Source organism: Anarrhichthys ocellatus, unplaced genomic scaffold, assembly GCF_004355925.1.
Source record: "Anarrhichthys ocellatus isolate YVR2014 unplaced genomic scaffold, GSC_Weel_1.0 scaffold10, whole genome shotgun sequence".
NCBI lineage: Eukaryota > Metazoa > Chordata > Actinopteri > Perciformes > Anarhichadidae > Anarrhichthys > Anarrhichthys ocellatus.
The window spans coordinates 8,964,790-8,992,611 of NW_022280040.1; the positions used below are offsets into that span (position 1 = coordinate 8,964,790).

The following is a 27,822-nucleotide window of genomic DNA, read 5'->3' on the forward strand; positions in this document are numbered from 1 at the left end:
AAGTTTTGAATATGTCCGCTCTGCACAACGTGATTGGTCGATGCTTTTAATCGCAGTGCGAAAGCTCAGAAAAATCATAATTCTTCCGAAAAAAATGACTCGCTGCGCAATATTTGCTTTCTGTGTGAAAGTACTCATGACAAAAAAAAAACAACAGTTCAAAAATGTTATGCCATGCATATTAATCACGCGGAAAACAAACGTCCCTGGTGTGTAAAGGTCTTTAATTACTTAACAAATTATGATTTTTACAAAACAGAGCACAGAGCTCATACAACAGTTAAGCAGCTGAAATAATTAGCCGATTAATCAGTTAATCCATTGACAGAAAATTAACTTGCAGCTATTTTGATAATCCCACACCCAAATTATTAATGGCTAATGTCAAAGAAAAACAACATTAATACATGATTAATCATTATCAATATCAACTGTGGTAACTTTGTAACCCTTTACGAAGGCTTCCTTACTGAACATGTAGCATTAGAGGAGCTGTGAAGTAAAACTAATAATGTACCAAGAACAACTGGATGGTCTTAGTGTAACTAATGTGAACTCTCCCTCAGAACTTAGTGTATCCCGTTAAGTGTGTGTTTTGCTTCACGTGTGTCTGCGTTTCAAAGGTTTAGTGGTCTAAAATTATGAATCTAAAAAAGTGCACCCTCCCCCCCCTCTCCCTCCTGTGTTTGTGCATCCCCCCCATAGGACAGGGAGGGGGAGCTAGCGCTGATTGACAGGCTGCTGGCCAATCCCCAGCTGTCGTCGGCAGAGTTCCAGGAGTGGAAACGAGCCTATCAGGAGCTGTTCTCTCAGGAGCCAGACTCGACCGCTGACTCAGACCCCGGCCCGCCCCTCACCCCCTCGCTCTCTCACACGCACTCCTACATCGAGACCCACGTCTGACGAGTCCAACACACACACACACACACACCAAACACACACTCATGCTTGAGTTGCTCTCATCTCCTGATTCTGGAAAGAGTTGAACAAACAGCATCGGACGTTTTTTGACGCATCGGGGGTTTGCGATCAGCGACGGGCTTTAGGGACAGCTTGGCTCCACATCCCGATACGCTTTTGGCAGCCTCGGGGTTCAAGTGCACCATGACAGCTTTTCTGAGGAGACGCCTGTGTGGCCCTCGTGTCACATCAATCTACGTGCTGATTGGTTATGCCACTCCAGCTGGCTCAGGGGCGGACGATTAACTGATCCTTCAGTATTACATGTCAGCTTTCGTGCTCTTTTAAAGTGCTTACTTTGGACGACTTTCATCAGTTTGTCCCTCCTGACGTGGACGAAGACCTCAGAGTCGTATCTTCACGAGCCGCCATTGTGCCACAGTGTTTCATCCTGCTTGTTGTGCCATGTTTATACCGACTGCACAGTGTCTCATAGACGCACATTGTATTCTATCAAGCCTTATACTTGATGATATTTTCTGTACAGTGAGTGCAAAGAACAATTAGCAGACTTTTTGTTTGTTCTGGTTTGGTAGAAGTACGTACAGTACTGGGCTGGGCTGGCTGGACCTGAATCATGCACACTCGCCTCCTGGAATAAGACCCCTCTAAAGGAAAAGTCCACCCTAAAAACACTTTTTAACAGTATCCTTGCACAAAACAGTTTCCCTCTCATGCTGTCGCTTCATTTTCACTGTCAGTATGACTTCACCTCCAGCGAGACCCGTCCTAGAATATAATCATTGATATCGATCAGCTGCCTCTATTAGAGCTCATTAATTAAATTCGAGACCTAAATGTTTCGTTTCAATCACAATCACTTTGGTGGAAACATGAAACATCTTCAGTTTGATTTTTATAATGCATGACATTTTATTATTGTTTTATGCAAATTACATGTCCATAAAAAACAGCTTATGGTCAAACAAAGCCTTTTATATCTGCATAGAGAAACTGTAATATCTTTCATTGCATTCCCTAATCTTATGGATAGGTCACATTTCTTTCACATATGTCTTATGAAAATACTTTACGTGCACATATATACATTAAAAGAGTTCATGTAGTCCATAACGGTCACGAAGAAATCCATTTTTTAAACTAGAAGGACATTCGGATATGCTCCAAATTTGAATGGGATCTACCATCGCCCATGTTACACCCTTCCACCAAAAAGAAAATCAAGCCAGTAGTTTTCCTGTTATCCTGCTAACCAACAAACACACCAACAAAACAAACCGAAAAAAGGAACTAGGAGAGTTCAGACCTTGTAGTTTTTTCCGTAATCGTGCTCACAAACAGACAAACAAACCCAACAGAGGTAACCAGTGTAAGAGAAGGACAAGATCAACCTTTTTCTGTGTAGAAATACAAAATGCTAAAATTGTAATTTTGTACTCAACTGAATGCATTATTTGTACCAATGCATCCTGTACCTGTCCGATAACAAAAAGTCTGTTGAGGTTAAATTATCCAAATTATGCCACGAAATAATTGACGATTATTATTTTTAAATCTCCATCTGGTGTTTTGAAGTTTTAAAAGGCTAATTACTGCCACTTCTGGAGTGCGGACGACATGTTATACACAAAAGAAATACCTTCAACGGGGGCAGACCGCCGTCTTGTTATTTGCTTCTGAATCTGTTTTAATTCGTCTTTTTGATTTTCCGTGGCTTTAACGGTCAACCTCCCTTTAAAGGCTTTGAGCACCCACTCTGATTTTTTTCAGTTAATCTGGTGGATTAGACCTCTTCTCTGTGTGGGCGTGACCGTATTTGATTGTCATCTTCCTGAGTTTCCCCTTACAGCTTTGCTGCACCAGTTAGGACGGGACACATTACACCTCTATCATTCTTATTGGTAGATTTGTGAGCTTGTGAATTCCCATCAAAGCTCCAGCCCACCTTCAACCTAAACAGAGGTCTAATCAAGTGAAAACACATGAGTGGGTGTTCAGAGGCTTTAGCACTTGAAAACAACAAGGATTGTTTCGGTCCTCATAGAAAATAAATCTCTAATTAAAGTAATAAGAAAGGAAAATCACCAAATAACTCCTGAAACTTATATCTAATAACTGTGTAAAAGTTTCTAAGAGTGGATTTTTCCTCAGAGACCGTTTGGCTCTCTGTATCCTGCATGCATCATAGAGAATATGAGGAAACATTTGCATAGGAATTGAAATATGGATCTAATAAAAAGAATATTAGTTTGTTATTTGTACGCTGCTGCCAAATGGCTTCAGAGACGCTGCACACAACTATGAGCAATCGTGCACACAGATACACAAAGACCTGCACGCATGCCAATAAACACGCACATCACACAGTTTGAATGCTCTTTCTATGCTGCTGCCCGTGGTTGTAGTAGCATGTCTGTATTGTAGATAAACACAGTATTCCTTTTCTGTTTTTGTGTTTGAAATCTCGAGATACGGTAGAGCTCTCTTTATAGAGTGCAAACTAAGTGTCTTGGATAATGTTCTCTAATTATATCAGGTTATTTTTGGGGACCGTTGAGTAAAGATTGTTTAATGTCCAATCTATAAATGATGGTAAAATAATAAGTATTTATTTATCATTGTACATGTTGCTGTCGGAAGGAGAAGAGTGGATAAATAAAGTGTGGTCATTTGGATTGAGGTGTATTTGTGGTTTGTTTTCGCTGCGGTGGACGGTGAGAAGGAGGATGTGATGAGCGCCGGTAACAGCTGCTGTACCGTCGCTATCAACAAGGGACAAAGAGAGAGAGAGTCCATGACAAACCAGCGGAGATCCTCTGGTTTAGAAACTCAACTCTGCTCCTTTTCCCAGTTGACCAATTATATTCCCTGCCACCTTATACCTACTATCACAACTGAGCGAGAGCTACGACTCTCCTGCAGTACGACTCATCTGAAACCATTTCAGATGAGACCAACTGACTATGGCCGTGATTCCATTCCCATATTTTATACACATTTTTTGCAGTATCGCATTAAAAACGCTGTATTGAAACGGCAAAATTTCCAAAATTCCCTTAAAATGTTTAGCTAACAATATTTCATTGTAGCTCACATACATTCATGAATAATGAACTCAAGCAGGTTACGTAGCTATTATTCACAAAACATGCAAATGATTTCCTGCAAATGCATTTTTTTACGCTGCACCTACTACTTTGTCCATTTGGTTGTCAGTACAGATGGAAAACAAGAACATAAGACTAACACCATCGATGTCCTCAGTTTGCTTTTATTTCTATATCTATCTTATAGAAAACTTAAATTATTCATCGCTTGTAAATAGACAGGAATGTCACATGCATCAAATTTTCATCTTCCATAAAATATTCAGCTTAGTTTAGCTGTTGTTCCTCCTCCACCTTCACCTTATCTCCTTCTTCTCTGTTCCCTCTTATGTGGCGATAGCCTCCTCCGCAGCCTGGCTCAACCTCCTCCCGAAAACACATTTGTTAAGGACTTACCTTCGTCCTACTAAATCTCCTTACCTCTCATCTACTTGTTCTCAAAATCCCCTTTATCTCCCTCCTTGGCTCTTGATTTATTCCTCCTCTTGGAACATTGTCACAATTGGTCACAGGAATATTGACAAAACACCTTATATATCACTTCATACTAGAGGTTGCTTGTTATTAGCTCTTGATGAATGTATCCATTAAATACTTAAAAGTATCGATGATAAAATGACAAAGCCAAAGAGTTAAATTGCACTTTTTTCTTTCCAGCAATCGATCAATTCAGTGAGTGATTGGTCTTGGTCATGCACTCGAAAAACAAAAACAAAAACACAATCAAATGCCCCTTTTTAACAGGTCTTGACATGTTGTTTTCTTTTTAAATGAATCATTCAACCTCGTAGGATCTATGCTTATTTACCTCCTCGCCAAGAGTTCATGTGTAAATTTCTACCACTCAAAAGAAGCAAAAGTGTGTTAGCTTAGCTCAGTAGCAAACTAAAAAAGGGAAACAGCTAGCTAGTTTTGTCATAAGGGAAAAAATGTATCCAAACACCTCATTAATAAACAGGTTTTATGTTTGTTTAATCTGTACACAAAACTGAATTGTTAAAAAGACAAGTTCTGATTTTACGGGAGGTCACATTTATGCAAAGCTCTAACCGTCTCCTGGTTAATCATATTTAGCGTACAGACATGAGATGTGGTGAGGATCTTACTCATCTAACTCTGATAAGAGAAAGTGTACATCCTTAAATGTCAAACTCCTATATGTAGTGAAAGAGTAGCTTAGCTTAGCATAAAGACTTGAAGCAGGGGGAAATAGCTAGCATATGACCAAAAGTAACAAATCAGCATAAAAACAACTCTAAAGCTCATAACACGATCTTGATTGTTTTATTAAAATGTTTTACAAAAGGTTACGAGCAGCTTAGGTTCGGTCAAGGACGAGTAAGACGAGAATATATATGTATATATATTCGAGTGATATATGTATTTTGTATCATCTATACAAAAACCAAAGTGTTAAAATCCTGCTAAGCTAATAATGCTAAGCTAATTGTCTTCTGGTTTTACCTTGTTATTAGATTGTTATCAATCGTATTGTCTAATTCTCAGCGAGAAAGGATGCTTATTCCCCAAAATGTCAAACGGTTTCTGTAAGTAGTAATCGAGTAAGAACATTTCACTTGTTTTATTGTTATTTTTCTAAATATCCTGTGATAGTACACATCTGTTCTCCTCTAGTGAGACAAGACTAGAGATTGTGGTTTCAGTGCCTTATAAATGTATTGACGTTGTGTAAAACGTGTGCTCAGTTCTCATCATTTTGAGACTATGTTGCAACTAAAAGTGAAATTGTTCCACTCTCATGTAAAGGTTTTCTTTCGTTATGTGCACTTTAGTCTGGAAGAGGCAGCAGTGTGCACTCAGTCCCAGTGAGAGGTCTGGGGAGCTGACAGATCTCTCTCCAGCGATCCGTCTTTGTATCGTACTCCATCACACTCTTCACTATCACCTCCTGTCCGTCGCTCCACCTCCTCCCGCCAAACACCAGCAGATTCCCGGATGGCGTCGACGCCATCCCGTAGTCGAAGGAGCCAGTGAGAAGCGGTCGGAGGCGGGTCCAGTGGTCTGACTGCGAATCGTACTGCTCGATGTCGCAGAAAGGCTCGTACATTCCCAACAGGGCGTAGATGAAACCGTGGGCCATCGCCAGGCGGTGGCTGAACCTGCCGATGGTCATGGACGCTCGCTTCTCCCACACTCTGCCTTTGAGGTCCCAGAACAGGACTTCTCTGCTGCTCTCTCTGCGGTCATCCTGGTTATCAACACGGTTACTGCCGCCCTGGTTGCTCGAACGTCCGCCTGACACATAGATGCCTTTGTCAAGCACAGCAGAAGCGTGGCCGTAAAGGGGGCGAGGCATCTTCGCTCCTCTCCTCCACGATCCTGTGGCCATGTCGTAAAACTCAACAGAAGCTATAGATGTGTGTGTGTCGTCGTCTGGTCGCGTGTGTCGTCCCCCGATGGCGTAAATAGCATCCTCCACCACGCAGCAGGTGAACTGCTCCCGCCCCTCCAGCATGGACTCCATCGTCTCCCAGCGGTCGAAGCGGGGATCGTAGCGCCACACCTTCTTGGATGTCGCCACAGTGACAGACTTCTTCCCATCCTCGCCTCCCTCGTTCACTTCCCCTCCGCCGATCACGAAGAGGAAACCCCCCACCGAGCACACGCAGGGATTTCTCAGTCGCAGCGGGATGCCGGAGCTCAGAGATGAAAACTTCCTGCTTCTAGGATCAAACGCCAGCATCTGCTGCTCCGGCCAATCAGGGCGGGATCCTCCACCCACAAGCAGCACGCGATTGGGCGACGCCCTGAGCGTCGACTGTTTGCTCTGTCTGATTGGCTGAGCTGAGCCCAGCCTGTGGTACTCCAACGCCCGTGTCAGCTGGCTTCTGATGAGAGGTGTGGCCATGGCTCTGTGGGCGTGGCTGAGATCGGTGAGGTCAGAGGGGGCCACCAATCCGAAGCGCAGATGACTCAGCAGGAGATTTGATTTCAGGAGAGGGAGGGGCCCATTCTCATCCAGCCAATGCAGAGCCAGCTTTATGAGCTCCACCTCCTTGACACCAGGTATCTCGTCGGCATCGAGCACCGCCATCAGTGATTGCATATTTAGCCCGAGAAGGTCATCCCTGCTTTCCTGCAACAGCGTCCCCATCTCCACAGCAATGGTTTGATTGGCAGCTTCAAGGGCATCTGACAAGGTGTGACACTCGGCCAGGTTAGCATAACAACAGCAATTATCTGCATTTAAACCATCAGTCATGAAGCGCTCACATATTGACACGGCTGTCTCCACCTGCAAGTACCTGGCTGCCTCTAACAGGACAGGAAGTGTAGGCGATGATATGTTGAGCCAACCGGAATACAGGAAGTCCAGAATGGCGTCTAAACCCTCAGGTGTTAGAGCCGGGAGGCTAATGGAGGCCGCTAATCTCTCTGCGGTAGTCTCTCCAAACAGAGCCCAAAAATACTCGCTGGAGCTTGCCAGAAGGGCGCGATGACAAGGGAAAGACACACCGCCGACCTCCAGGACAACATCGCACATGTTTCCCTGAGAGCGCAGGCGCTGGAAGCCGGAGAGAAGCCCGGTTCTGTGGGACGAACTGTAGAGGAGGGAGTAGCTATCCATCCAAAAGATAAGGGGTGAGAGGATTAGAGATTGGAGAGGAACAGTCAAAAGGAGGATTAATTGGTGAGAAAAAGCTTAGTCAGGAAGCAGCAGTGAGAGGGAAGTAAGAGGAGGAAACATTAAAAGCAGAAAGTGCTGTCAAAGAAGATGTAGCCGACGAGCTGCACTAAAGAACGTTTGACAGAAAGAGAATCAGACATTAGTTGGAGAAGAGGATAAGAGGTTGTTGAAAGCAAAGAGCAGGAAGTGATGGGAAAAGACAGGAGAGTTGAGAGGAAAAGAGGGTAAAGTGCGCGTCCTTAGTCGAGGTCTCTCCATCTGTGTTTTTGTTCTGCTCTGTCTGCGGCGGCGGGCATGTGACACCATGATAGGAAGGATACCAACACCCCCTTACAAAGACACACACAATCCAATGTACACCCCTCCCTCACCCTTTTATTGGCCCTCAGACTTGTTCCGTCCCAAAGCCTCCTGTCTCTTTCTGTGATGTCCCGGCTCTGTTGGCTTTGCGTTTGTCCGCTGCCCTTTTCCTCGCTGCCTCCGGGAGGGAGTATCACCCCGAATACATGCATCCAACATACACACCAACCGGGCATGTGAGCAAATGCATGGGTAAACACACACACACACACACGCTCAGAGGGAGCCTGGCGGGATTGTAGCGTCTAACCCAGCGGATGAACTCGTTGGCAAATACAGCTGCTCACAGTCTGCAGACCAGGATTCCACCTATCTGTGTCCTCATAGCCATGGTGACAGGAATAGAAAACACGGACACACAGCTCGGCGGAATGGCACATATCAAAACCAGAGGAAGTTTTGCCAAGCTGTCAAAAGATGTTTTACAAGTGTCAAGAGTAGCGCATTGCATTTTGATATCGGACTAAGCCGTGTCCTTCTGGGAGGCATTTAACCTTATTGTGACATGTGCGGCAATGAAATCATGCAGATTGATGTCATCTTCCTATTTCTATGCAGAGACAAGGAGGGTGGTGGTGGTGGGAGTGATAATGAATACTTGTTTTCAATGCCAGGCTACTGGTTGTCTGGCGTGTTGATTGATTTTGCTACTCTGATACATGCACATTAGTATGCAAACGACATCGCTTGATCGCACACTTACAAGTTCTCGCAGCGCTCTCTGCATCGTGCATTTTGTAGTGAGTTATGACCTCCGAGTAGACGCTGGCTCACACTCACAGATTTGTGTTTCACGGGAAAGGTTACACTTGTTCAAAATTCAGCACACGGGCTACTCGCAAAGAGTGTTCTCAATCTTTCCCACACGATGTCAGGTCCTCTCGTGTGGTTGTTAAAACAGCAGCAGTGTTTCTCTCTCCGTCGTGACCTGATGGAGGCTAAACTTAGCTACAGCTGCTCTGAGTGTGTTCGTCTGTGTGGACATGTGATGTGATGATGGATATCTGCTGTAATGGCATGTGCGTGTGTGTGTGTGTGCATGTGTTATTGCAGCATTCCTTCTTGAAACAGTTGGATTTGGAGGATCAAAGTGACTCTATGCACAAAGACGCCCCTGACTCACACCTAAAACCCACTAATACCTATTACATATGCACATAATATAAGAATATTACTGCTGGAAATATCAGGGCTGAACTGACGGAAAGACTCTCCGGGCCACATCTTCCATCACAGAGAACATGCAGTTTTAATTTGGTTTTGTCAGAGTTTCAGGGTATTTAACTTTGCCTGAATGGATCTTTTTATTTTTTTGTTAATTAGCACATGCATTATGTGACACTCTGTTTACTGTGAAACTGCTGACACCCTCAGGAAGAAAAGGAAGTCTCTGCCACGAAATAATCCCCTTTGAACATCACCTTAAAAACTGTCAAGTCCCGTCGCCTGTCTTTGTTAGCTCATACAGCTGCCAACTTCACCAGCGACATGATATGTTCTCTTAACATGACAAGGAAACAACAGGAGTCTACAGCCACAATAGCAGCTCTGTGAGGGTGTTCTTTACATGCAGATAAATGCTAAAGTCAGCATGCTAACAATGCTGCTTTTTTGGCAGGTATACATTTTTACTGTGTTCATGAGGTTAGCTTAAAACTTGCTAATCAGCTCTAAAAACAAAGTATAACTGAGGCTGAATGTCATTCTTTTTTCAGGAATTTGGTCTTAAACCAAAATATAGGACAAATTAAAATGTTTGACTGGATGATGGCGCTGCAGGAAAAGTTGAGAGTGGAGATAAAGTTAGAGGATATATCATCTGGGAACAATTTTGTACCAATCCATGTTGTAGATTTCTAGATATTTCAATGCATAAGTGAAACATTTCACTGGACAAGTAAATAATTTGACCTGCAGCAGGTGCTGGAGGAAAAGTCAGAGGATCCCCAACGTTAGTAAGATTCTTCCTTTGGGAACCTTTAATATCTGACCTTAACTTCATGGCAATACATCCAATAGATGTTGAGATATTTGAGTCTGGACCAAAGTAGTAGCATAGTAGAGCGCTAGCATAGCTAAAGATGTTGCAAAGGTCTAATTACATGAAGCAAGTATTTTTTAAATGACTGGAGTAAATAAGAAAAACATAACATGTAACCACTATATTGTCCTCTACTGTAATAGCAGATGTAGGCAGTAATGAATAGAACACTTTGGTTTGGATTTTCAGAACCATCTTGTTTTATTGCAACATTTTCCTGAAGATACCAGTTTCTGGGAATTATATCAACAAAACAAGTAAAACGTTATATTCCCACTTCCAAAAACAAAAAATAATCGGTACAGTTGAACTTGAATCCCATCGCATTATTGCAAATTGTTACAACATTTAGAAATGAATAATTGAATAGAAAGTATCAGTATAAATCAGTGCTGAATAGTTGGAGTTTTGACAGAATGGGAAAAAAAGAGCAATCACATTCCTTAAATGCACATCAATTGTCAACAACTGTCGTTCAAAACCAGCTACTTCACACTTAAAAATACCCACAAAAACTAAAAAAAAGCAAAGAATATGCTCAAGAATAAGCTGTTATTGCAACACAACTCACTTACTCCTAAACGTCCAAGTAGAGTGGAGTCTTTTCTGCAGCGGAAACAAGCCAGAATATCTTGCTTTATCTCGACGTCTTTTCACTTTTTTGTATAAATTGTGATTTAAGTTTGGATGTGTGATGAAACAATCTGGTACACGTGGTAAGATAAATATAGATATATGCAGTGGTTTTAACCTATGAGGAGCACTGAAAGGAATGGACGCCTGCTTCTTGGTGGTTTTGGTTAAACGCTGGACATTTTCTGCAGACGTTGGTTTACACAAAGCTGTTTTCCGAACATGTTGGGATTAGTTTGTAGCCTGCTCAAGTCTTCGGTGGCAGTGGGCACGTCTGTGTCTGTGAAGATTGTCTGCCTTCGTCTCCGCCTGGCTGGGCATCCTAAAGGAAAGAGACAGATAAAGACAGTGTGAGGGAGCTTTACTGTCTGCGGGTCTCCGAGCTGCTGACCCCTGAGAGACGGCGGGACGATGAGGAGAAGACCAGGTCACTGCATCCACTGATGCAGCCTCACGTATAAGATCTGGTTTCTCTCTGCACTTATCTCTATCTTGACCTTTTTCCATTTTCTGTTTCTTCTCTCTGTGTCCTGATCTCCCCTCGCCGTTCATTTCCATCTCAAAAACTTGAGTCGTACAAACACTTCTGAGGAGGCAGCGCGGGTCATCAGTGGATGGAGCCAAAGAGCTGCAGTTCTGCTGGTTAAGTGACGTTACACTAGAGCCCAGTTTTAAGTACAAGAGGCTACGAGGGAAGCTGATAAGATGAAGCCTGGGACTCTTTGTTTAAAGCTTTAAAATGATACTAAAGTATGCTAGTTAGCTTAGCTGACCCTTCAAGTTGAAATAGCCTGCAGCTACGTACGAAAGATAAGAGATAAAATAAGATAATCCTTTATTAGTCCCACACTTTTTGTTGTGCTTTCCTTCACTTGTTTGTTTGTTTTGCAGTTGTGAGTAGCTCCTCTGTCGTCTTTGTGCATTGCATTGTGGGACAAATGGTGTCCATTTAAAGTAGTCAGAAATCAGGCACATGTTGCATGCAGCTGCTGACTTTTTAGAGTAATTTGATCCCTCTCCCAGTGTAAATACACTCTGTGAACCTGCTCAGAAATAGCATGTAGTATTATTTTTCTGCCTCAGAGAAACATGTTTTGAACTAGATCTTGAACCAGCCTCTCGTTTATCTCCCACGCACACCCACGTGGGATGGGCAGGGCCGAGCAGCACACAGTGTTTGGATATTGTGGTTTCTGTGTCCCGCTGAGAGTCTCAGCACAGACTGCCCCTCAATGCTCACACACATTTTCTAAAACACACACACACACATAAAGAGTAAATATAGAGCCTGACTCAACCTGTCCTGCCCACACACAGAGGCATCAACACACACACACCGCTTGACCAAAACAAAGACACACAGCCCACAGTGACCCCCGGTGGCCAGCGCCAGCCACTGCAAGTAGTTATTGTGGAGACGAGTCTCACTGATCCAGGATCTGTGACAAAGACATAATGACTGAAGTCTTGTTATGTTAGGATGTAAAGAAATGAACTGCTAAACTTCTAATTTTCCTCATTAGGGAGCTGTTTCAGATTAATTTATTATGCTGAGGTAAAACATTTCTGCTTTGCACCAGGAACACGTTTTTCTTTAAATATGATTTTATATATATATATGTATATGTACCCTTTGTAGGTATCTAGCAGACAGATAGTTTTGGTGCAGATTAATAACTTCTATAGATGCAGTCAAAAACATATAGTGTGCAAAGAGCAGAAACAAGTTGTTAGTTTTGTCACTTTACAGCAAATGAGTTTAAACTTTTTCAGTTTGCATCTTTCCTGCAACTTCTCAATGACATGCAGGTTATCTGGATTGAAACTCTAAATTCCCTCTTTTAGGTGAATATATTTGTCTCAATGTCTAATCTGACCCAGGATAAGTGGGTGTTGCAATAATCGGAGAGTTAACCTACAACTCTTTTGATAACTGATTCCTCTTTTACATAAGTGAAGGTTGTGAACACTGTTTGTGTAGACCTGTATTTGTAGAGCTGGATAGTTATTTACTGTTTTCACATCACTGGCTGGATTTGAATCCTTCACAAAGAAGCAGTAAGTCAGTTTGGGAACTCATCGTGTTGCTTCCTGGCTGACCCCGTCTGCACTGCTCAACCGTCGGAAGAGCTGCGTCACATATTTCCATTTGAGCCGGGATGTTGAGGGATCCGTGGGACATTTTGTGTATCCAAATAATGATGACAAGAGACACACAAGTTACCTGTTCATGAGACACACCTTCTGAACGTTACGATGGTCAGGTTGTTGACACTGTTTCACTTTAATAAGTAGATAAATATTCCTATTTAAACCCTACTGTATGGTTTTTGGGCAGGATCAATGGCATAACAGTGTGTTAATACTGACTTTTTTTTTCTATTTTAAAGTTATGGGATGTTTTAAAAATTACTTTTAAAAGTTTTTATATAAGGAAATATTAGAAAAATATGAATACATTATTGTTGCTGGGGAACAACAAAAGTGTTGGTGTTTCTTAATAATTAAATACTTTATTGTTTCAGAGGTTTATGTTTCTAAATTGATGATTAGCCAGATATGGTGGTCCATTGTTCATTTTCTGTCGAGTTACAGGTTATATTTAATGATTTTAATAAAGTATTGTGTAACTTGAAGTTTTAGTGCCACACATGGTTTGGCTCCTTTCCATCACTTCCTGTGGAAGGACTGTGAATAGGCTGCTGGTACCCTGTTTATGCCTTCTAATTATTAATTTTGTACTATTTAATTTAAAAAGCAGCATACTTACAGTGTAATTTAGTTTTAATCCCCTTGTTTCCTGTACTTCTTGTGCATAAGATGTACAACATATTTACGCTCTAATATGCAGACTGAAATCCCAAGAGATGCCGGCTTTTTACATTTTTGTTATAGATTTTTCTCTGTTTTCATGCCATCCCCTTCTCTTACCCACCTCCTCGCCCGACCACAGGTCCCCAATTAATATAAGTCACGAGACTTTATTGCAATATACTGATGGATTTTAGTACTTCATGCACATTTGTGTACTGTGTTTTTAATTTATCAAAAACAATTATATCAAACATAAGTAAAGTCACAAGAATAACATTTATTTTTTTTATTATTTTTTGGCAAACATTTCCTAATTTGATGTAATAACATCATATCTGGTTTTAATGAGGTCAAAAAGAAAATAATATTTAAAGGAATACAATTTTTTAATAATCATTATTATTATTACACACAAAGCAACGAGTAAGGGGAAGTTCATACGACTATGGCCACCTACATGTTAGTCCTTGGTGACCCATCGTAGCTCACTCTTGACGTTCTGCAGCTCTGATAAGTTAACGGCCAGACCGGGCAGCTTCACCGCGCCCGGCAACGCCTTCTTCTCCTCTGGCGTCTGGGCGGCAGCGCAGGGTTGGTCTGGTGAATGAGCCTGAGGAAACATTGTTATTATTGTTATTATTGAAGCCTTATTTTAGGGTTTTAACTATTACTTTACTTCACGTCCCTTCTCCCTTCTCACTACTACTACATACTGGCATCAGCAGCGCTCTGTTCTGTCCTGAAAAGCCAAAATGCCATAACTAGTTAAGGAGTAGAATCTGACCTTTTGACTTTTTTTTACTTTATGGAATATTAACATGCTATAGAAGTGTTTAACTTAAGGGAAAACATTTTGCAAAACACCAACAGAGCCTCCAAACGTTAAGCCTTTTGTCTTTCTTAACTTCCTCCTTTCTTTCGTTTACTTCTCTCACTATTGTCCCTCTCGGGTATCCGTAGAACAGCAGAAGTGCTTTGAGTAAAGATGGTGATGGTGATGAAAATAAAGCAGGAGTACATGGCGGTACACATTTGGAAAGAGTGTTATGTGGGTCAACGCATGCCTAAAATATTCCACTCAGACTACTTACTTACACTACTTATTATAGTAAGTAAGAAAATGTGCTTCTGGTTTGCACACAAAAACTATTGTTACATACATTTACTGGTAAATGTATGTGTGTATGTGTGTGTGTGTGTGTGTGTGTGTGTGTGTGTGTGTGTGTGTATCTCCTGTGTTGTCTCACCTCTTCTGTGTCTACTGTCTCCTCTCTCCTCTTGACAGGATGTCCCGCCCCTGGACGCAGAGCTCCCATCGGGATGTTCAAATTAGCCTGACGGACGGCAAGAAGAGCCAATGAGATGCTTTCAACACTTTAAACAAATTCCCTGTCTGTGCGTCTCTGCATGTGTGTGTGTGTGTTTTATTTGTAAGCCTACACCTGTTTCCTCAAAACCCCTTGTTTTGATTTTGGCCACGACTTCCTGTCACCAAGGACGTTGTGTCTTTATGAAAAGTGGGACACACACACACACACACACACACACACACACACACACACACACACAAACATAGCTCAGCGATCTGCCTGCTAACTCGATGTTAAACTGCTGCCTGCCCGACGTCCTGTCACTTGGATTTGATGTGTGTCATTTTGTTTTTTGCATTGTACTGTATTGTATTGTAAATATGCTCATATTGTACAGCTGTACAGAGAGGGAGTGTGTTGTGTTTCACAGAGGTTTTATTTATTTTTTTCCAGACATTTAGGTTTAAAGTTCTGGGAGAAATCGCCTCATTCGCAGCATGTTTGCTCAGAGTGGTAATATCTGTAATGTTGCTTTGGCTGGGGTTGTTTACTGTCTCAGGTGGAAGCAGTTAACCTGGCGTTGTCCAAACATTTATGGAATTCTAGCAGCACCTTTAATTAATACGTTATAACTTGTTTGTTGGATCCGTACGTGGACACAACATTTTTTAAGGCTAGTTGTTTCTGCTTGCATCCAGTCTTTATGCTAAGCTATAAGCTAATGTCTTCTGGCTGTAGTGTATGAGAGTGCTATTCATTTTCTTATTTAACTCTCCGCAAGAAAATTTATTCCCAAAATGTTCCTTTAACTCTGTCCAACAACTGAAATAGCCCTCGTGTTGTAGTTCCATCTGCGCCTCACTGCCAGGCGGCAACCTCCGTGTCTGCTGAGTGAAGCCGATGCAGAAGTGTCTTAAAACTTGCATTCTCTCAACTGACCAGCAGGGGGCGACTCCTCCGGTTGCAAAAAGAAGTCCGATTGTATGGAAGTCTATGAGAAAATGATTCTACTTCTCTCTTGATTTATTACCTCAGTAAACATTGTAAACATGAGTTTATGGTCTCAATCTCTAGTTTCAAGTCTTCTTCAATACAGCATGATGTTCATTTAGGAAATTAGGGTCCGTTTAGAGTCAGATAGACCATAAAGCGGAATATGCTTTATGGCGGTTTTACGGCGTCTTAACGTCACTCCTCCGCATTCTAAATATGGTAACTTCCATTTATTGGTTGCAAAAAACAACATGGCGACAGCCGTAATCCAAGATGGCCACCGACGAAATCGCTGAACTCAAGGCTTCAAAACGGAAGTCCACAAAACAATGGGTGACGTCACGATGACTACGTCCACTAAAGTCTAAGCTCCCTGCATAACTAAAGGACCGTATACCAGTGTGTTTGCAAGCTTAAGTTCTTTAAGAGGCAGTCAAGAGATACCAAAGTTGGAGGAAGTAAATCTAAAGAACGAAACTTTTCATGCACACTAATGATTCAACTCTGCTTCCTTACCTCCTGCTCCATACGTGCATATCAATATAGTGAAGTTGTATCAGAGAAGGCGATATTGGACTTTAGGATCCACACTGGAAACGTTTGGGCACTAAATGTTTCAATTGTTTGGAGGAAATGTAATGGACCTTTTATTGCTTGGAGCTATTAAAAAGATGGCAGGGCTATTAACATGGGAGGAGGCTGAGATGGAACCACAGAGAGTAACTGTCTGTGTGTCGATCGATCAATCAATATTGAAGGTGAACTGCGTCTTTAGAGCTGACCTCCTGAGGAGCGTCTATAAAAGGATGGGAAACGTAAAGACCAGCAGGGGAGCGGAGGAAATCTTTCTATCAGTCAATCAATCAATGCAAGATTTGTCCCTGACGTCTAAAAGCAGTCCCGCTGCTGAAGTGCCCTCGAGCAAGACGCTAAAGCAAGATTATAATTTCCCTTCATTGATCAGAGAAATGTTCTATTCCAGCTCGAATATAAAATTCAGACGGACTGTGACTTGACTGTTTGTTGGGGTACATTAGTCCACTCTAACTGCCGTGTTGGCAGCGACTCAACTCAGTTTGGTGGTTGTTTTCTATTTGATCGTTGTTGGATATAAAACACAGGGTGTTTACATCAGATCCAAGCTCTTAAATGTTGGATTTAGCAGTAACAATAATGATTGATTTTCACACTGTGCTGATTAAATTTTTGGAAAATCAATATAACAACGATATGGTATGCTTTTGAAAATGTTGAAAGATTTTAAAAAAAGTTTTTTTTTGAAAGAAGATATCTATTATTCATAATGTAAATCTGTACTGCTGTTCTTATTTGTGATGAACTTAAACTGATGGTGGAGTGCTGAGACGAGGAACCTCATGTTTGTACTGTACTGGTGTTTAAAATAGTCCTCTGTCCAGATGTCTGTCCCATGGTTAGACGTGAAAATGAGCACAAAGAGAAGAGAGAGAGAGAGAGAGAGAGAGAGAGAGAGAGATGACGGAAGAAACCCTCTCTGACATGCACGCACAAAGCCATTACTACACCAACGCAGACACATTTACAAAGATACAGCGATACAGACAACTCCTCATCCTTTGCCTCGCTACAACTCTGCACTAACAAAGCCTTGATACTGTATTATGCACAGTCTGAACTCTGTATTTGCCTTTACCAATAAATACTTTAATGTGGAAACATCTGTCTTCTTTATTTTTTAAAAGGTTGAAGAGTTACGATTTGGTTGAAATCTCTTGCTTGTCTTGTTTTCTTGTTGTAAATAAAACTAAGACATGGTTGTTGTTGTTTTATTAAAATAAAAGTTTCACACACAACCACAGCTTATTGTGCACACAGATGAAGATATTTTACCTGTAGGGCCTTCACGTTGGACGAAGGTTTGGACATAATCCTCCCGGTAAGTCCACTGACCTGGAGGAAGCACAGATCACAGACATTCAGCTGTGTGTGTGTGTGTGTGTGTGTGTGTTGGGGGCACTGGGACTCTGTTTCTGTGGGTTTAAAGGGCCGGGATAGCATTTCAGTTGCTTAGCGACTCTCCCAGAGAGAAGCAGGTAGAGGAACTGTTCTCTGAATCATTCATGAGAGGGGAATGTCAAAATAAAAGTGCGACAGTGCCTCAATTTTAGCAAGTGTGTGAGAGAGAACCTTTGCATTGAGTAGAGTGATATCATCAATTCAAATCCCAACAAACCACATAAACTCTAATCATGGGATGATTGCATGTTACATATTGTTAAAGTTTACAGCATTTTATTATTAAACTTAGGGAAAGGTCTAACTGAAACAGCACTCTGTCCCAAACCTTAATCCGAGTGCTTAAACCTGAAGTGCATATTTTAAGGCCCTTTTGCAAAATCCACGTTTTAAAATGAATCAGCTGGAAACAGAATTTGTCCATCTCTGTCTGAATTCAAGAGATGGACTCTGTCTTTATTTTGAGGCAGTGAGGTCTTTAACTCTGTAGGTTTTTGTTGAGGTTACTCCTCTCCTGCAAAAATTATATAATCTAAATGATCTTCAGCATTAAAATAGTAAAATATAACAATCCCACAGAAGGTATTTGAATCAGCTATTAGAAATAAACAAAACGTTGTCCCTCTCTTCCTCATTTCACCTCAGCCGGCTTTCTGTTATTTTCTACTGCCTCCCTCCCTCTTGAATGTTTCACAGATCAACACTGACCCAAGTGGTTCCCAATCGTAGAAGTTTCCACGGCCTATTTATCTTATCTACGAGTGGCTCAGAGCAGAGGACCACAGAAACAGGGTCCCCGGCTCTCTACGGCTGCTGCTGCGTTCAATGGCAGCACTTGGACACCGTTACTAGGGTGCTGTTTATGCAACAACATAGAGCAAGAGCTTTGCTGTCCTTGACATGAGAGTAAAAGCCTGGACACCCCAAAATACACAACCACACACACACACACACACACACACGTGCTAACACAACGGTATTTATGTTGGCCATGAGTAGCAGCTGCCCTCCTGACACCACGCTGCAAAGCCTCACGAGCCCTTTCTTTCTCTCTCTCTCTCTCTCTCTCTCTCTCTCTCTCTCTCTCTCTCTCTCACACGCTCAAAACCACAGGTATAACTATTCCTTATACTTTGAATTATTTAAATCTTCAATATTTGTGTGCAGACACCAAACAAAAAGGCTCTTTGAGGTAGGCCTATACGTGCACGTGTTTCAGAGCCTGACGGTATTTCTGGAATATCAACAAGAGCTGCAGCCGCACAAACGGCAGCACGAATGAATCACTAAGGAACTATGTTTTATTTTGCTTTACTAACAAGGACATTTTTTGTTGACAGTGAAATATCTTCACAACTATCTTAACAATTGCTGTGAAATTCCCTAGAGGACACATTCTAACTTTGGTGATCCCTTACCTTTTTATCTAGCACCATTATCAGGTCAAAATGTGTCCAATACTCGCTTTGTTTCTTTCCTAATTAGCAAGTGTTAGCATGCTAACAGGCTAAACTAAGACGGAGAACCAAAATATAATCTGGTAAACATCAGCATGTTCACGTTGTCATTAGCATGTTAGCATCTTAAAGTTAGCTTCCTAAAGTTAGCCTTTATCTTAAAGCACTGCTTATATGATGCTAACATCACTGTTTTATTATTGTCCAAAATTCGAAGCAAAACCAGAAATTAATTTGTCCTACTAGCAAGTACATATTACTATATATATCAAGGTTAACATTTTGGGAAGCTTATTCTCTTTCTTGCCAAAATAGATAGAAGCCACAGCCACTAGGCTATTAGCTTAGCTTAGCTTAGCATAAAGACTGTAGGCAGAAGAAAACTGCTAGCCGAGCATTGCCGGTGTTTGCTATGCTAAGCTAATCATCTCCTGACTTCACGCTCAGCATGCAGACATGAAAGTGGTGCCATTCTAAAAGCAATTTTAAAATGTTGAACTACTTTTTGGGGCTGGAAGGAAATGTTGGAAAACACTGAAAGACACACTAATCCATTGTTGGTTGCGATTTCTTCATTACATTTGTTGACAATAAAAGAAATATAGAATATTGCCAGCTACCCTTAACGTATACAACGTATATATAGGACTAGATCAATGCTTTTTTAAATGTTTCGAATAAAAGCAGACCCAGATAACAGTTCAACTTAATCGCCCCATTGCTAAACAATGAGTCTTCCTGCAGGTTATTGGAAACTTCCAGACTGTCACTCATAAAAAGTACAAAATGCTAAAAGAGTACCACAGTATTGACCTAAACCTGCCATTCAAACACACATAAACAAAGCAGAACTAACTTACCTGTTGAGGACACAACACTGTATCGTTTAATGCTTGACTTTAGGACTTCTCTCGCTTTGTTCACTTACACTTTCTATCCATCTCTCACACTAGTTTCCTCTCTGCCCTCCATCTCTTTCATTATCTTTCTCCTTTGTTCTTCTCTCCGCCCTCTATCTCTCTCTCTCTCTCTCTCTCTCTCTCTCTCTCTCTCTCACCCTGCCTCGTAAGTGGTGGAAGGATTCCTCTCATATCTGGGATTTGTTCACTCTATAAATAGAAGAGTGATACACAGAAGGGACCTGCTTTCTATCCACACACACTCTTCGACACACATGGACACGCAGAGCGACCGACCAAAACATTGTCAAACAGTATCACCGGACAGTTGGATCTCTTGACTTTTAACATCTTTTTAAGGTTTTTGAACTACAGTTACAGTGTAATGTTATCTGCAAGACCAAACTTTATAAGAAAATGTTAAGGTTTTTAAGCCTTAATTAGAGTAAGGTGCTTTGGTGAGGGAAATAATTTAACGGCTGCACCAAACTTCATTCAAAAAAGGAACATTTAAGCATGAAACACTCAAACATATAACTGTGTTTATCTGGTATTCACACATATTCATAATGATGAGTACGGCCCCAGATTTGAACATCTTTTTAGGCTATTCAAGCTATAATTACAGCAAAACTCTCCAGTGAGGGAAATACTCAAACTCTTAAACCAAACGTCATTCAAAAAATGGAACATTTAAGCATTTAAAAATACAAAACTGTCTCTTATGGTACACTCACAAATGTTTATAAGGACATGTATGGGATTTCTCTTTTTGCAGCATCTTCAACAAACCCTGACACTCCAGTCCTCAAAACACTTCACCCAATCTTAGTGACTAAAATGGCACTGCCCTATATTTCAGCTGTGACACTCACTCCAACACACACACACACACACACACACACACACACACACACACACACACAAGTGCTTATGCTGGTATGTCTACATTTACACACATCGACGGGCTCAGAGGGGAACTGTGATCTCACAAAGTTAAAGGTGTGGGCATGTGTGTGTGTGTGTGTGTGCGTGTGCTCTCTTACCTCCTGCCGTGCGTGCCTTGTCTGCCCTGCCTGCGCTCTCTCTGAGGTCCTCTTCGGCTACCTGACCTGTTTCCGCTCGTCCTGATTGGCTCGGAGAGACTTGAAACTCCTCCCAGAGAGAAATCCGACCCATCAGGAGAGTAGTAGAATGAGTTTTCAGCCTGTGTGTGTGTGTGTGTGTGAGTGTTGCTCTATATAGATGTGTTTTCTCATATGTTGAAAGTCTTTTGGAGTGTGTGTTTCAACCTACCTTGACTCTCAGGATTCCCCTCAACATCTCCTCAGATGGAGTTGTCCACTTTCATGGCATCAAACCACACTGATCCTATGAAACTAATCTATTGTGTGGCCAGGTAGTAAAATGAACCGACTCAAACTGTAGGCTCGTTATATATTTCAGAATATGCAAATAAGAAACACACACACACACACACACACACACACACACACACACACACACACACATCTGTTGGGAAGGACAACCCTTACCTGTCACAGAAAACAACGTCATTACTGACAACATGCTACAGCTAAATGGTCTGCTATTGAATCTATGTAGCTGAAGTTTAGCAGTGAGCCAAACTTGATGTAGAAAACAGTAACATATGAAGGTAGAAGCTGAAGTTTGCCGGTTGGTCTGCGGGTGTTCTAGCATTAGATTTAATGGGTGTTTTTTTGTGCACTTCCTCAGGATGCAGAGACGTTTTTGCTTAAAGTCAAACAGCAAACCTACAGAAGGATCTGGGCAGAATATAACGGAGCTTGCATGTGTAGTCTGTACACTGCACATGATGGCAATTTGAAGATGACGGGGGACAAATGCACAGAGGCTGGGAGAAATTTAGAGAGATTTAGAGAAATTTAGAGAAATTTAGAGAGATTTAGCAAAAATTACTTTTATATATTGCTACACGGTTTATACTCACCTCTTATCAATAACAAGTACAGTGTATTTACTAAGTCATTGTATATTGTCATTGTTCTTTTTCTCCTTTTCTTTTGAAGCACCTTGAGCTTTTCCACATAATTTAATTTAGCAGTTTAAATGACAACAAAGATACCAAAACTCGCATGTATTCTCAGTACCTACATGTGATCGTTGTTGTATTTCAATGAGAGTCAAACTTGTCCTCAATGAGCTTTTTTAGGACTTCAGTTAAAGTTTGGGAGAGCTCATGTAGGGACGTGAGCTGTAGGTTTGGCGCTAAAAATGAGATTAGAATTTAAATTAGGTAATAAAAAATTGAGGCATGCCGTGATAATAATGATGAGTCCCCCCTCTGAGGAGTGATTGCCTTCACCGGAAGTCAGATGATAGTCATTGCTGTCTGACAGTTTGTCTCTCTTGTCCACAGGCAGCTGTTTAGTTGGCAGGAAGTGGCAAGTTGGAGGCCACATGTACATGAGGGCATCTGCCCTGTTCGTCTGCTCAAGCTGCTTCATCATCACCGAGAGAAGCCACAAATGTTTCGCCGTCGGGGTGAGCAGTTGCCTGACTCAGTGATAATTGGTAAACAGATTTGGTTATGGTGTCTACATGTTTGTAGTGTACATGAGTGGGGGAACACAATTGTTAGTGCGAAGAATTAACCTTTAACCTCACATGGCCACAGAAAATCCCTCCTATAAAAAAGGGACTTTCTAACATTTACAGTGTGATTAAAACATGAATAGTGACAAGCCAGAGGCTCCGTGTGACACTGAGTTGTGGCAATATGGATGTGAAATGCATCAACACACAGTGTTTTATCCACAAGCAGTTTTATGTTCCCTCGCTTACATTTATGGCTTAATGAGTCAGACTGGGAGCTTGTTTCCTCGTTGCATCTGAGTCACACCATCGACATTTATTGGTGTCCTTTTACCCTCCTGGCCTTTTGGTAGGATGAAATCCAATATCCAGACTCACACTTTCATTTTTTTACCGCTGCAGCTCAGCCGAAGTAGCTCCGCAAACCCTGATCAATTATCCTGCTCTCCATTTTAAGGGGCTACTGCTGCCTTTAGGTTCTCGTGGTAAAGTCAAGCTGCACATGACTCACAAAAGCCATTATGGCATTCAAAGGGAACAGAAATATAGAGCAATGATATACTGTGAAATAAAACACATAGAAAATACAAACAGAGAGAATATGTGATGATAAAATACATAATTGCGATTGAAGTTTACTTTGTGACGCAGCTTGCTGCTTGAAACAGATACAAAAGCGACTTAATTTACCAAACTTGCTATTTTAAATGCACAACCCAGGGAGATTCCTCTCTCCACAAAGACACGTACATCAACTCATCTTTCATGTATTTTACGTTGAATTTGTACTGTAATGATAATACTTTATATCAATGCAGTAGAATACAATGTAAAGAGGAAGTTTAAATGTTCAGATTTAAGATTTTATTGATATTCATAAAATGGGAAAGCATTTTATTCATCTCGAGGGAAATTGCAGTGCAGCAGTTTCAATACAAAGTAGGAAGAGGGCAAATATTAAAAGTCTAAGATAACAAAAATATAAAGGCTGAATCTAAATGGTTATGCTTAATATAAATACATTAAAACGGGTTAAAACTACTTAAATCAGCCCAAATCCTATTTCTTAGAAGGGAAGTGCTCTAGTTCAACACGCGGTGGCGGTAGCGCTCCATGTGATTGATATTTAGCATTAAATAAAGAAACAGAAGAAGAACTGCTACCCGGAAGTTGGTCGCACGGTGCTGACTGTCCTTTTCCATTTAGAGCTTAGAGCATCTCCTCTTTCCTTCACGTTTAATTTAAAATGTTTATATTATTTTAAACATGCGTAACCGCGGATAGCTCCGTGACAAAGAGCAGGCAAGACGGAGAGTGATGGAGATGGTGCAGGTCGGTTCATTGTGTCCACGGAGAGTCCGCCTCTGATGCACCATGATCCCGGTGCCTCTGCTGGTGTGTGTGATGGGAGGCTGGTGCGCCGTCTACCTCACCGACACACTGCTGAAGGTGATTATGTCTTTGTTTGGAGTGTTAAATAAAATGTCAGCTAGCTAACAAACATACAGGGAGAAATCCATCCGCTTCATTAGTCAGTGGGTGTTACAATGGACCATAACAGACTGTTAGGATGAGGTTTAAGGCTGTAATTCACGCTTCTCCTCACCTGCAGAAAATGTTTTCTGCTATTTATATAATATATATTATTCTATACATATTTCTATATAATATTTAATACCACAGGTTTGTATGTTTAGATTAAAAAATGAGAGACACAAAAGAAACATTGTGCTGCACAGCTTACATTTAAAATAAATGTAAACTGAAAATATTACATAATTTTTTAATCAATATTTTAAGTGGATTTTTATTAAAATGTTAGCTGAAAACTGTCCGGACCAGCAAAAAATCCTGTTAAATTAGCTTACATTTCAAAATAAATGTTTACGACTTGAGTTGACCTTTTAAATTAATCTTTTTTTTAATAAAAATATACCATTATAAGAAACTCTAGCGATGCCAAATGTATGTAATCAAGAGAAAGTGTGGATACTAAAACTGTCAATCACAACTAAAGCACAGAAATATAGCCTACCAGTATATATGTAATCAATTCACAAGCAGCTACTTGCAGTATAATTCCATAATCAACATATCCGAATCGTATTTATTGCCAAGAAGCTATTCACATAAAAGGAATTTGCATCGGTGCTTTGGTGTATCGCAATAAACAGAGTAAGAGGAGATTTAAAAATACACAAACAAATAAGCTTGTGTTTACAATATGTCATTAACAGATACTTTAAACTGTCAATAACATCAGTGTTGTCATGATTCCAGTGTCGCTCACTGAACTCCAGGAGTGCATTGACTTTGGGTTTTTTCCACTCTTTGATGACATTTTTCTACTTTTCTCCCACAGTTGTCGTCGACACACCGGATCAGGTACGAGTCGTGGTTGGCGAGTCGAGGGCTGATGTTGTCTCCTTTCCACGTGAGATGGCAGACCACCATGTTCAACCGGCTGTTTGCGTACTGCGCCCGCATCAACCCCCGAGCACAGTACCTGTGGTGAGCACGCTTAACCCGAACTGTTCCTGTAATCTTCCTGCTCTTAAAGGTAAACGCCGTTGTTTTTGGGAACATTTCCAGGTTGGTAAATATGATGATCCATGTTCTGCAGCATGTGCCAAAAAACAACTTGTTCTGATGGAGATTGAGACATTTGTAAACTGTGTTATCTTCATGTCTGGTCAAAAGGCTAAATTGCTAAATATCCTTTTAGTCCTGCAGGTTTGGCTTCTTGATGTACATCCACTTACATTATTAATGTAGTATAATCAATTACTGTCAGTTAGTCTGGCCAAATGGAGAAGATTGCCCCGCTTAATCTTTATTTATGTCTTCCAGGTTCAACAGCGGTCTGGTGTTCGGTGTCGTTGCCATGCTGGGCTCCGTGGTGCTGCTGACAAAGACGCTGCAGCAGACGCTCGCTCAGATGACCTCGGACGACCCTCGGATGGGGGGTCAGCAGGCCCTGCAGGTGGTGGTGAGTACGCACCCGGTCGGGTTTGCAAAGCGTTGTGTCTCTCTGTCGTCAGTGAGCCGGGCCACAGATGAACCGTTCGGAGCATTAATGTCCTTGAACGTTCACAAGAAGCCTGCGTTATTCAAATGAGGGGGCGAAACAACGCCCCCCATTATGAGAAGGGCACTTATTTAGCATTTTCACTTTTTTTTTTTTTTTTTTTTTTTTTTATTAAGCGAGGTGTCAAATAGCCGCGCTTTAATGCGAGCGCCGTCCCCCAGCGGACCACGGCAGGTGATTCATGGGAAGACATTAGTCGGCCATTTATAACCGAGTGTTCAGCCCGGGGGAGGAAAAGCACCGCACGGCCGGCGGAGGAGCAAAAATGCAGACCGCACAGAAAAGCACGGCTTCAGCGAAACATGAAACAATTAATATGACGAGTGGGGAGGAAGATTAAAGACGTCTTTGTGATGTCAGTGTTTGCCGAGTGTGCAGTGCAGATACAGAACGTCGTAGTTTAATTAAATGTCCTACAAAGGGATTCAAATGCACATAGAAATCAGATCAAAGAGGCGAGAAGTTGTTTTATTTAACTCTGACTGTGTTTGTGTGTCAGTCACAGTTTTGTGCTGATTCTTTTTGGGGGGTTTTTTCGGCCGTGTCTTTAGATCCCTGGTGTCAATCTGCCCACCAGTCAGCTGGCCTACTTCTTCATCGCCCTGCTGCTCAGCGGAGTTATACATGAGCTGGGCCACGCTGTGGCAGCACTGAGGTAAAACAAACACACACACACACACACACACACACACACACACTAGATATTCTCTATTTAATTCAAGATGCTTCACATTTTTCAACCTGGTTTGGTGTCAACCTGTCCCTTATGTTGGTGCTTCACTGAACATTTCTAAATATCTGTGTTTGATTCTGAGCATATGGCTCATTTAACCAGACCTTCATCTTTTAGCATCTGATGTTTAAAGACTCTAAAAATGTGGCATCAAACATGAAATAATCCAGATTTAATAAGCAACAAAGTTACACACAGAGACCTCTAAAAGACGAACGTGTTGATGTCGGATCCCATCACTCATAGCGAGACGTTTTCAGGGGCTTTAATGTTTTGTCTTTCTCTCCCCGGCAGGGAGCAAGTCCGAGTAAACGGCTTCGGCATATTCGTGTTCGTGGTTTATCCCGGGGCGTTCGTGGACCTCTTCACCACGCACCTCAGCATCATATCGCCCACTCAGCAGCTCCGCATCTTCTGTGCCGGTGAGACTTTGCATCCGGGGATATTTTTTATCGCTCCTTATGGCGGGGATGATTATTGTGCCGGCTAATGTGATCACAGCTATTAATCACAGTTATTACAGGCGTTTTGTTCAATGTTTTTGCCGGTGAAGGTCGCCCTGGCATCATTTTGTTTCTGAACGCCAGACAGCTGCTTCACATCAAATCATTTCACTCTGCAATTAAGGGAATTAGATATTAATAAACTGATTGGTGGAGCTGGCAGTTATTCACGCATGAGTGTGTCTGATGTCCCGTACGGGCCACCGTAGGAGGCAGATTATTTTCACTGCAGTATACCTTATACCTTCAATGTTCCTCCAACTGTCTGAAATCAAGATCCCAGTAAAATAATGGAATGATCTTCACTCCAGTCGTGTCAATCAGCTGTCCAACGCTTTAATGCAAATGCAACATGACCGAGATGGTTGTCTGTGCCGTCGGGGCCTTCAGAGGGCAGTGAAGAGCTTCTGTGAGACCATCTGCATTCTCTTAACTCGATGCAAAGTCCTCCAGGCTTTTCCTTTTCCTCAATGTGACAAGAAAATCAGTCCGGTGGTGACTGCAGGCACCAAACTGAGCCGTCCGATCGAGCGGTCTGATGCAGCAGAGAGGGACGGATGCTATTCCCATCAGGGGAGCGGTGACATAACGGCGTGCTGTGTTTATTTTTCTGTCCCTCTCGGTGCGCAGGAGGGGTTCTCTCTCAGAACATGTTTATTATTTATTCCTGGAAAGAGAGGTGGTGCAACTTTAATAGTTTGTTTACTGTTTAAAGTCTATATATATATATATATATATATAT

General features: G+C 41.7%; 4 protein-coding genes across 7 annotated transcripts in view; 2 read left to right on the plus strand and 2 right to left on the minus strand.

Annotated features, from left to right (window-relative positions):
* Positions 1–15,773, plus strand: part of cnksr2a (connector enhancer of kinase suppressor of Ras 2a) — a 55,476-nt gene extending 39,703 nt beyond the window's left edge. Inside the window, exon 24 of one of the 2 annotated variants that reach the window (XM_031849801.1) lies at positions 706–2,973. In XM_031849801.1, coding sequence (XP_031705661.1) covers positions 706–903 — 198 coding nt within the window. In that variant the 3' untranslated portion in view covers positions 904–2,973. Of the gene's footprint in view, positions 1–705; positions 2,974–14,810 lie in introns of those variants that run through there. The other variant, XM_031849802.1, reaches the window with a different exon arrangement.
* klhl34 (kelch-like family member 34) lies at positions 2,630–8,050 on the minus strand. Its single transcript, XM_031849803.1, has one exon. It carries the CDS (start codon positions 7,615–7,617, stop codon positions 5,818–5,820), a length of 1,800 nt encoding a protein of 599 aa, XP_031705663.1. The 5' UTR covers positions 7,618–8,050; the 3' UTR covers positions 2,630–5,817.
* Positions 10,255–21,325, minus strand: smpx (small muscle protein X-linked). 2 transcript variants are annotated; one of them, XM_031849805.1, is made up of 5 exons: positions 21,226–21,325; positions 17,698–17,757; positions 14,773–14,859; positions 13,983–14,135; positions 10,255–11,033 (listed from the first exon to the last, which is right to left on the minus strand). In XM_031849805.1, exons 2-4 carry the CDS (start codon positions 17,731–17,733, stop codon positions 13,986–13,988), a joined length of 273 nt encoding a protein of 90 aa, XP_031705665.1. In that variant the 5' UTR covers positions 17,734–17,757; positions 21,226–21,325; the 3' UTR covers positions 10,255–11,033; positions 13,983–13,985. The 2 variants fall into 2 exon arrangements, with proteins under 2 accessions (XP_031705665.1, XP_031705664.1); XM_031849804.1 differs by lacking the exon at positions 21,226–21,325 and adding an exon at positions 20,141–20,295.
* A 2,568-nt stretch (positions 21,326–23,893) lies between these two features.
* The window catches only part of mbtps2 (membrane-bound transcription factor peptidase, site 2), a 23,212-nt gene continuing 19,283 nt past the window's right edge, over positions 23,894–27,822 (plus strand). The window contains exons 1-5 of one of the 2 annotated variants that reach the window (XM_031850110.1): positions 23,894–24,205; positions 25,119–25,267; positions 25,607–25,745; positions 26,396–26,499; positions 26,872–26,999. In XM_031850110.1, the coding sequence (XP_031705970.1) occupies positions 24,131–24,205; positions 25,119–25,267; positions 25,607–25,745; positions 26,396–26,499; positions 26,872–26,999 (595 nt within the window). In that variant the 5' untranslated portion in view covers positions 23,894–24,130. Of the gene's footprint in view, positions 24,206–25,118; positions 25,317–25,606; positions 25,746–26,395; positions 26,500–26,871; positions 27,000–27,822 lie in introns of those variants that run through there. The other variant, XM_031850111.1, reaches the window with a different exon arrangement.